General features: G+C 56.4%; 1 protein-coding gene across 1 annotated transcript; it reads left to right on the top strand.

Annotated features, from left to right (window-relative positions):
- Positions 1-762: 762 nt before the first annotated feature.
- Positions 763-8879, top strand: ZNF692 (zinc finger protein 692; the record flags this gene model as incomplete). Its single annotated transcript, XM_082012240.1, has 12 exons — positions 763-786; positions 1549-1745; positions 1846-1877; positions 2262-2684; positions 3361-3409; positions 3594-3731; positions 4101-4229; positions 6613-6675; positions 6967-7045; positions 7484-7598; positions 7889-7988; positions 8432-8879. The coding sequence occupies 12 exons, from the start codon at positions 763-765 to the stop codon at positions 8877-8879; spliced, it is 1797 nt and encodes a 598-aa protein (XP_081868366.1).
- Positions 8880-10459: the final 1580 nt, after the last annotated feature.

Here is a 10459-nt window from a genome sequence, read left to right as displayed (position 1 = left end):
ATGAAAACCAATTCCTACGACTCCGCGATCCTCCAGCAGCTTCGTCAAGGGTGTTTGTGACGAGGTTTCAGCCGGGCGGAGGTGCAGCCATCCTGCGGGAGGCGATGCTGGGGGAAGGGGATAAGTCTAGCTAAAAAATAATAAAAAATAAAAATAATTAAAAAAAAAATCCGCTTTTGGGGGGGAACCGAGGGAGGAGGTAGAACTCAGCTGGAGCGGAATGCTGAATTTGTGACGGCTTTGTTGACGCCAAGGTGAGCTGAGCTTTGAACAAGACGCCCAAGAGAGAGGAAAAGTTTTTTCTTGTAAAACTGGGCTGATTTGGGCAACGGGGGTGAGCGTCGGCCATCGTCCGAAAAAGCCCTTGGGACGAGGGGAAGGAGGGCAGGGTGGGCAGGGCAGGGTGGGCACGGCAGGCATGGCGCTAAGGGTGCGGCAGCCTTTACTCTTAATACTATAATTATCATTACAGGGGCCTCCTTGCCCCCCTCAGGGCCCATGGTTGAGCGTCCCATAACGCACCCCCAGGCACCGCCACCCCCCCCGACTACAACTCCCGTCAGCCCACGCGCCAAGGACTCCGTTTCCCGGCGCGCTCTGGTGGGCAGGGGCGGCTCGGCGCGCATGCGCAGTGGCGAGGAGGCGGAGGCGGGCCCTCGGCCATCTTGTCCCGGTCCCTGAGCAGTGTGAGCGATGGGGGGGGGAAAGTCCTTTGGCTCTTAAAGGGGGCACGGCCCCGGGGTGGGGCCACCACGACTTGAGATGGAGCGCGGCCCGGCGGAGGAGGTTCGCCGGCGGGTGGGACCGCTGCGGCGGGGATGGCGGTAGCGGGCTCGCCCCTCGGCCCTTCTCTTCCTATCGGCTTTCCCTTCCTCGCCTCAGGGCCCGCTTTAAGGCCCGGCGGCGGAACGGGGCCGCGGCGGGGGGGGGGGCGGGAGGGCCGTGAGGGGTAAGGGGGGGGGGCCTCGGGGGAGAAATGGCGGGAAGACGGGAGGCGGGGTTATAAGGTGGGTGGGGCTTGCGGACTAGCGGGAGGAGCCAGCCGGAAGGGCGGGGCTGGGAAGGGAGGGGGCCAAGCGGAGGCGTGGCTGTGGCGGGTGGGCGGGGCTCAGGGCAGGGCGAGGCGCGTTGTAAGGGGGTCAGAGGGGTGGAGCCAAGGCGCGGGGGCGGGGGCTAGAGGGGAGGCGGGGCTTCATCTGGCTGGGGGGGGACAGCGTGGCCTCCCCCCCACCTTGCCCAGGCCTGCCCCCCCTTGTGAGTTCCCCCGGTGCTGGGCCACCCCGTGTACCGCCGCTATGTCCCCATGTCCCCGTCACCCCCCCATGGAGCTGGGCTGCCCCCATGGCCCCCTGACCCCCCCCCAGGACCCCCCTTCCCTGTCCCCATGTGTTTGTCCCCCATGTCCCTGTGCCTCCTCTGCCCCCCCCGTGGAGCTGGGACACCTCCACCTCCCCACCTGCCCCCCCGCCCCGAGCCCGGCCACCCCCGTATCCCCCCCGCCATGTCCCAGCGTCCCACCCCCTGACCATCCCCGTGGCCTCCCTCCAGACCCCCCCCATGGAGCCGGGCCGCCCGGGCCGCCAACGGGCTCCCGATTGCATCCGACGACAGAAGCGCCGGGAGCTGGACGCTCGTCGCAGCAAGTGCCGCATCCGCATCGGGGGGCACCTGGAACGCTGGTGTCGCCTCAAGGAGCAGCTCGGCTTCGCTCTGCATTCCCAGTTAGCCCAGTTCCTCCTCGACAGGTCAGCGGGGAGGGGTTGCAAAACCCTTAAAAAAACCCTTAAAAGCCCTTGGGATGGGGAAAAGAAAGGTTTACGCTCAGTCTCCCTCTTCCCACCACAGGTACAGCTCCCATGGCTGCGTCTGGAGCCCAGGTAGGTGCCTCCGACTCCAAATCCACGGCGGCATCGATTATTTTGGGTCCAAAAGAGGTTTATGGTAGAGAGAGAAGATTCCCGGTGCATGGAGCACCTGGGGGTGCTCACCCCCCGAGCAGGAGGCGATTCGCTCCCTTGTTTTGGCTGCGCTGGGGCTGTTGGCATCCCCAGCTCTTTTTTTGGGGGGGTTATTTGAAATTTTAGGGCTTGCTAAAGAAGGGAAGCTGATCAGAGCCTGCATGAGATGGTGGAGAAGGTGGAGGGAGACCCTTGCAGACGTCCCACCTGCCCTACGCTGGTTTTACACGGTGGAGAACAGCTGAAAAGCCAAAGTTTAGAGCCGGTTTTCACCAATTTGTCTGGGTTTTGTGCCTTCACCAGGTGAGCCGGAGCCCAACCTTCTCCATGCCGACGCCCTGCAGCGCCTGGTCGTCCTGTCCCATGGTCATGGCCAAGAGTGCGGTTTTGTCCCCGACGTGAAGCCCCCGGCTCCGGGCAGCACATCCCAGCTGGTGTGGGAGTGCGTGGCTGGGCACAGCTTCTCCTGGGGTGTCCCTGGGGCAGAGGGGGACCATACCCCCATAACCAGCCACCATGGAGAGGAACAACCGGGGGACTCGGGGGGCAGCTCCCCACCGGCCACTGGCCGCCGGCGCTCGCTCCGGCGAGCGGGACTGGCTGCCGAATCCGGCTCTGCAAAGGGCGAAGCTGAACCGGAGGGAGCAGCTCAGTCACCCGTCGGTGATGGGGACCGGAGGGAAGAGCCGGGAGCTGGCAGCAATGATGGTGATGGTGGCAACGCAGGTGAGCTCCTCTGTGTCCCCTTCTCCATCCTCATTTGCCCTTTGGCTTCTTGATTCCCCATCTTCAGCCCTTCTCCCAGTCCCAGGGGCACATCGACCACCTTCCCACTGGGATCAGATGTTGCCCCAACCCTGTTGCCTCCCTCTTGCTCCCGATTTGACAGCACCATCACGTAGAACTAACCTCTGGGCCTTTGCTGGAAGAACAGGTAGAGGACTCTCCCATGGAGCTTGTTCCTACCACAAAGCAAGCCCGTATCTTCTCCATCCTTTCCTTCCCCTGGAAAAGCAGACCTGGGGGACCTCAGGTTCATTACAGGTGTTGAGCAGAAGACCTTGCTGAGCCCACACAGATGCAGCTCTCGGCAGTTACCAAGAACCACAGCTCTTGTCATTTCTCCAGACTGAAAACGGTGGAGAAAAATCTTTTTTTTTCCTGTAATAGCCACTTGAGAAGAGGTTGAGCTTCTTCCAGTAGAGTATTTTGAAGTAACTTGGCCCTCATTTCTTCTAGTCAGCGAGATGGCGCCATGCAGGTCTTTCCCAACCCCTGCAGGCTTCCCAACCCTGCTGCCACATCCATTCCCTATCCTCCTCCTCCCTCCTCTGCCTCTCCCAACATCCCAGCTCAACTGGCCCTGCTTCAGCTTACTGTAACTCCTGTCATCTCCTTGCAGCTCCCCAAGTGCCAACGGAGATAGGGACCATGGCAAAAGAACACAGGAGGTGAGTGGTGGCATGCATGAGTCTTCCCCCCGTGTGTAACTGGGCTCTCCAGAGCTGAAGGTCAAGTGTGGACCCATCCATCTCATCCCTTGAGTTCTCCAACGGGCAGCCAATGTTTTAATGAAGACCTTCCATGACAAAACCTGTTGTGGTAGAGTTGACTTTGACCGTTGTGTTCCTGCAGCGTGTCTATCCCGGAGGAGAAAGCAGAGCAGGGGGCTGAACCCCAAGAAGAAGAGGAGGAGGAGGACTTTGTTGAGGACGATGACCTCACCTACACCGATGATGTGCGTGATGAGAACTACCACCCATCTCTGGACAGGTGAAGAGTGCTTAGAGCTGCTGGGAAGGAGCCCGTGGACTGGGACCACATGAGAGCCACTTCACAGGCTCCCAGTCACACCAGCCCAGACGGCTGTTGCATTGGGAGGGTTTCAGACCTTGCATCTCTGCCACCCTCTTGTCTTGCTACAGCTGACCCCAGCAGAGATGGGGTCCTTCTGTCACTTAAATAAGGTGCTTCTGGGCTCAAAAGGGCGCAGCCTTTTGGGGAGGCACCTTCTTTCACTGTAGCTCTGCCTGGGTGAGGGTCTTTGCCATGTCCCTCCATGTCCAACCGCATCCAACCATGTCCTACCACACCCAACCACCTAAACCATCTTGCCTATCCCATGTCTGTCTTCTCCCCCAGTGACTCTGAGCCGCAGCGACGACAAAGCCAGACCAAAGCCCGTAAGAAACCCGTAAAGGAGGAACCACCCCCAAATGAGCCAAGCCTGACCAGCTCCAGCCCATCAGAGGAGAAGAGTGGACGAGTCAGGTGAGTCACGCTGGCGACGGGCATCAGGGTGCCTGCCTTGGAGCATCCATCTCTCCATGGCTGCTGAACCATGGGGCATGTTGGAGATGCTGCTGCTTTCCATGCTGAGAAACCAGACGGAAACCATCCAACCCAACAATAAATGACATCCAAGTCCTGAGCTCTGGGTGGGACAGGAGCCACGTGTCCCCAAGGGCTTTTAATCCTTCTCATGGTGCCGCCATCCTCAGGGCAGAGCTGCGTTGCCAGGCCTCGTTGTTGGGTGTTGGAGCTTGCAAAGGGGGACGGTCTGGCACATGGATCTGCCTCTGGTGGGACTCAACAAGTCATCATTTCATCTGCTGTGTCTCTCATGGAGCTGGTCCCCATGCTCGGGTGGCCAGGGAGCAAGGACATGCTGCTTGGGCAGGGGTCGAAGGCCCCTTAAACCACCACCGTGGTGGGTGTTGAAGCTCTTCTTTCACATACATAAAGCCTCCAAGCAGCCTGGAGGTTTGCAGCAGCAAAAAAATCCATATGTTCCACCCCCTGCATAAGCACAGAGACTCCTGTCTCCACCTATAGATATGGGGCTTCTCCAGCAGCCAGAGCAACTCTATACGGCCCATCTGTATTGCCCAGCAGCTCAAGCCCATGGTTAGAGGTGGGTAGCGACGGCAGCGTTGCCAATCCCAAGTGTTGGTCAAGGGAGAGCTTGGTAACAACCACGATTATTGAATTTGCTGAGCGTTAGGTTTTAACCTCTCCTTCCCAGCCACCTGGGCTCAAAATTCACTTTTCTGTTCTAAATAAGCTCAACTCATCACGTGATTATTTGCTGGGTCTTTACGCAAGAGTATTAAATACCAGTTGGTCTCGATGCTGAACGAGGAGGATGGTCCATGTGTTGCCTCTTGGGTCTGACACACAAGGAGATGTCACCTTGCTGGATTTTTTTTACATTTTTAATACGACGAGGGCGTTAAAAGCCCCTTTTTCATTGGAGTTAGCCAGAGCGACCACGTAACACCACCTTGTAACGCATCTTGCCTTCGTGTGTCCTATGAAAGACGGGACTGGCAGCAAAAAGCGTGCCCCAAAACTCCTCATGTAAGTATCATGCTGCTCCGTTAAGGTTTTTATTAATTTGCTTTTTCACTTCGACGTGGTTTTGCCGCTTCCTTTCGGCGCTAAACACCCTTCCTGTCTCCTTGCAGCTTTGAAACTGCGTCGCACCTCACTGGAAGAGCGAATGCCCTCCTGGAAACCCAGTCCCGGCAAAGGAAAATGTGACGGTAAATCTGGCATTTGCTTTTCTCCTCTCCCTGCCCACTGCTGGTCACGTAGCATGGGGGGACACCAGGCTCTCAAATTCAACTTGAGGGTGGAAACGTTTGGGTTAGGTCTATGTAGTCCTTGCTAAGGTAAAAAGTGAATTAAAAGAGAGATTTTTTTCACATCCCTCTGGCATTTTTGGGTCCTGCACGCTTTCTGTTCATAATCCTGGTGTTTGGACCTCCAAAAGTACGTTGGTGCCTAAAGATGCACCCAAGGACCATTGAAGTAGCTGATGAAAGCAGCCGTTGACTTCTCTGAGCAACCAGTGCGGGCCTGGAGCTTTTAACCCCCTCTCCAAAGCCCTGCCTAAACTTTAAGTTGGTGCCCCCCTCTTTAAGGCTTGGCTTTTGGTTACAGAGATCATATTTCCAAGTGTTCGATTAACTTTTTGCCCCCCTCTTTTGTCGAAGCAGCTGGAAGACTGGAGATAAAAGACTATTTTACGAGCAGAAGAGAGCGCCTGTAGGCTTCGTTGTGTTCATCCTCTTCTCGCTTCTCAAAGGTAATGCCATCATGAGCTGATAAAACATTTTGAAGAGATTGTGGACAAAGATGCCCAGCCCCTATTTTTAGTCAGTGCTGAGGATGTGGTCTGGCATTGTTGTCTCTTAACAATCTCTTTATTTCTCCTCCCCGCAGAAGCATGCCTGTTTTTTTTAACGCATCTTTCTTTAATTTCAGGCTGTAAGCCAGAAATAGCTGCGGTTTCCATGGAGCTGCGAATAAATTATAGATCAAACGAGGCCCGCCTGAGATTGACAGCAGTCTTAAATGTCCTGGGACATATGCAAAAGCATGTGAAAGACTTTTTGTAACGAGTAATAAAGAATATATTCCTCTTCATAATGTTTGAAAGGTGCATTTGTTAACATCGTTTCCTGCTCCAAGGGGGAGAAATATTGAATATCCAAAATGGAAGAAATCAAAGAGAAATGGTCATCCGGAAGCTGGTTTTAATGTAGGGTTTGCTTGGAAACCCAGCAGCTGCGAGGTTGGACGACCACAACTTCTTGGCTCTGTGCTTGGGGACAAGAGCTTCACTCAAGACACTTCTTTCCCATTGCAGCTGCAAGAGGCGAGCGCGGCCGTGCGACGAGGACGTGGCCCAGATCGGCCCGAAGAGGATCAGGTACCTGGGGCCGGCGGGGAAGGGGAAGCTGCTGTGGCATTTCCCAGCCCCTCGGGAAGACAAGGTGCATCTCAGCCCTTCCGTGGTGGGACACCCGTGGCAAGCAACGCTTGCTCTGTAGGAGCCTCCTGAAGGGCTTTATTTGCTTAAATTAAGCTTTTCATGGGTGGGTAAGAGGTAAGATGGGTGAGGAGAACCTAGTGGAATGCCAAATCCAAAAGCCACGGGTTTTTTTGGCTCTCCTCCCTGCTCATCCTCACCGACGATGGTTTTCCACCCTCTCTCCCGCAGGAAGGCGGCGAAGCGCGAGATCCTCCTGTGTGACTTTGAAGGCTGCGGCAAGATCTTCTCCAACCGCCAGTACCTGAACGTGAGGGCTTGGGGCAGCCGTTGCGCTTAAATCCACCTCTCACGCTCCGGGAGGCGCAGCTGAGCTGGGCACGAGCATCCCTCCCACCCCCAGTCTCTTCTGGGGCCACCAGGAGCTTTGGTGACCCACCAGATGGGTCAGGTTTTGCGCGCCCAAGCTCTGTTTTGGGTATCTTGGCTGTTGTCCTAGAGCTGGAATTGGGCAACCTGAATCATCCGTGGCTTTCTGAAGCTGGGTACTAGATGGGGGACTTGTTGGTCCCATGTGTTCAGCAGCCTGGCGTGCCTGAGGTCACTTGAAGTCCACCACGTGCTTCAGGGAGTGTGTTTCACAGGGGGAGGTTGTCACTGGAAGGTGCCCTTGGGCTTCCTCCAAGTGCAGCTACTCAGCGCTGACCTCCTCTCTTCTTACTCCCCCTTTTTCTCCCCAAAACGGCAGCACCACAAGAAGTACCAGCACGTCCACCAGAAGACCTTCACCTGCTCAGAGCCCAGCTGCGGCAAGTCCTTCAACTTCAAGAAGCACCTCAAGGAGCACGAGAAACTGCACAGCGGTGAGTCGGCTGCCTCGGTGCAGGCACATACCCTCTATTTGGATGTATACCTCCTTATACCTCCTCTCCTGTGCTGGTTCCACCTCTGCTGGGCTACAGCTGACCATACCCACGTCCTCACCATTCACACTTGCATCCCTGGTAGATGTTACCGTGCCCGTTTGCTTTCTGCTCCCATGAATCTCTCATTCATCATCTCCATTTCTGCCTCCCAAAATGCATCCTGAAAGCCCCTTGACTGCTCTTCTAGGCTGGATCAGCCCCTAATCCTTTCTTCTTCTGCCCCACAGACAAACGGGACTATATCTGCGAGTTCTGCGCCCGTTCCTTTCGTACCAGCAGCAACTTGATCATCCACAGGCGCATCCACACAGGGGAGAAACCCCTGCAGTAAGTACCAGTCCCATCAGCACGACCGCTGACTCTCTGCTTCGCATCGGGGTTTCTCCCCGTCGCGTTTCAACCCTAATTTAGCTTCTTGCGTGGGTGGGAGAGCCAAGTTCCTCGCCGTGGATAGACAGAGGACAGACTTATTTTTGCTTTGCCGAAAGGTTTCTGCCCCCAGGGCTGGCTGGGCTCTGATCCAGCAGCTTCAGGCTCGGCTTCGAGGCGCAGGCGTGATTTGGAGAAGCTTAATAAGCTGGGACTTAACGAGGGCAATACATTTCCTTGCCTGGAGGGTGTGCTGAAGCCACACAGAGCTCACGCAGCTTTGCTAAGCCCATGTAAAATTGCAGCATCATGAGGCGGGGCCACTTCTCCCCTGTGCTTTAAGCTCCCATAATACCTTTTTTTAATTCTTTTACCTTGAATCCCGTTCTGTTTTCTCCCAGGTGCGAGATCTGCGGCTTCACCTGCCGCCAAAAAGCCTCCCTGAACTGGCACATGAAGAAACACGACGCCGACTCCTTCTACCAGTTCTCCTGCGACATCTGCGGCAAGAAGTTTGAGAAGAAAGACAACGTCACGGCTCACAAAAGCAAAAGTCACCCCGAAGTGCCCGGGGGACCCCCCCAAGCCGAGGGGGGCCAGCGGCTGACGGTGCCATCCCCGCCACCGAACTTCAGCGCAGGGACGCGGGCAGGGCTGGAGCACCCGGAGGCACCTGGAGGCACGGCCGCGGAGCCCTTGGAGACGCCGGGGCTTGGGGACGCCCTGGTGAGCGGTGGTGAACTGGAGAAGACCCCTCCTCCCATTGCAGCCACGGATGAGTATCTGGGGGGCATCAGGCAGGATCTGGGCACGCCCCGAGGCCGGGTGATGGACGGCGTTGGTTCATAGCGGGACTCATCCTCCAGTTCTTGGCCGCAGGGGGGTCCAGAGAGCAGGATGGAAGGACCGATGGGGCAAGGTGAAACGATGCTGGACCCCGCGGCGCATGCCAGCAGCATGTCCGTGTGCCAAAAATACAAGGACCGGCGCTTCCTGGGGGAAATGCCAGCTTCTCCACCAAAACCAGGGCTTCCCCCGAGCTCACAGCTGCCTTGCCACAGCAGAGACCCTCTTGCCCAACTCCCTTGCCGCGAGGAGGGTGCGTGAGGTTGCCAAAGCCGTCGGCAGGATCCTCAATAAAGACTTATTTTGTGTAAAAGCGGGTTTCCCTGCTTGCACCGGCCACCTCCCTGCCTGGGCGCCGATTTTCTATGAAAAACAGAGGTAGAAAGTGAGATTTCAGCCCGTGGAGCCTGCCTTGACACCCAAAGTTTGTCTGTGTTTAGCGCAATTTAAAAAAAAGGTGATTTAGGTCGAGAAGTCAACGGGGATCTATCAGTTTTGGGCTTTGAAACGGGCGTTATTTGATCCAGCGATGGTTCCCCAAGTCCCACTTGCCTTTCATCGAGCCTTTTTGGGAAGGATTGTAACACATACGCAGCCTTGAAGGGTGCCAGCTCAACAGGATTTAAAAACAACCCTGCAAGCGTAGGCTAGAAGGTGCTTTGACGCAGATAAAGGGGCCGCAGGGAGGACGGCGCTTACGGGAGCACCCGTGGGAATCGGGGACCTGAAACGGGGCTGGCTGTAGGAATTACATGTTGGGTGGGGAAGTCAAATAGCACTCGGGGCCGGGGGGGGGAAGTCCATTTTAAGGGAGAAGGTGGGTGTTAGAGGTGGGTTTTCCCCCTGCGATTCTAAGCATCCACGTACTTTTTGTTTTGGCTGCACCGAGAAGTAAATCCCAGCTGCTGAGGGGCATGAGCTGGAGCGCAGCCCCGTATCCAAGCTGCGCCGCTGCCTGTTGGCTTAGAAAAAATAACGAAGGAATTGACCCAAAAACGGGGCTGCGAGACATCCGAGAGAGCTCCCAGACCAGGGGTGAAGAGCAGGGTCGGTGTCGGTGCAGAGATGTGCTGTGACACCCCGTTTCAGGGGCATCTGCTTGCCTGCTGCTCAGCCTTTTCCTTCTCGGAGCAGAAACTGGGATTTCCTGGGCTGGGGCGGGGAACAGGCACCCCAATTTCCGCCCCCCCAGCACAACACAAGCACCCCTCATCCACCCACTCCTTCCCCACGCACACATGGCTGGTGCTTGCCTGCAGGAGGACTGTATCCCCCTCACAGAGGGGCTTCCGCCCACCCACCCCCCCAAAAAATGGGGGGTTTTTTCACCCCCAAAAAGGGGGCTTTGTCCCAAACCCAGATTTTTTTTTCACCCCAAAAAAAGGCTTGGTGCTGCCAGGTAATGGGCACTGGCAGGGCCCTGGGGAGCAATGAGGATCCCCCCACTTTCACCACGCAAGCCCCTACATCGCTCCCCAAAAACAGCATCCCTCCCTCTCCTTCTGCCTCTTCCAGGGTTTATTTTAAAGGCTTTACTTATTTATTGCTTTCCCTTTTCTAGCAACTCTCAAAAGAAAACAGAG

The sequence above is a fragment of the Phaethon aethereus genome (assembly GCF_964289735.1).
Source record: "Phaethon aethereus genome assembly, chromosome: 33".
Lineage (NCBI taxonomy): Eukaryota > Metazoa > Chordata > Aves > Phaethontiformes > Phaethontidae > Phaethon > Phaethon aethereus.
This window is presented reverse-complemented; position numbering and strand designations above follow the sequence as displayed.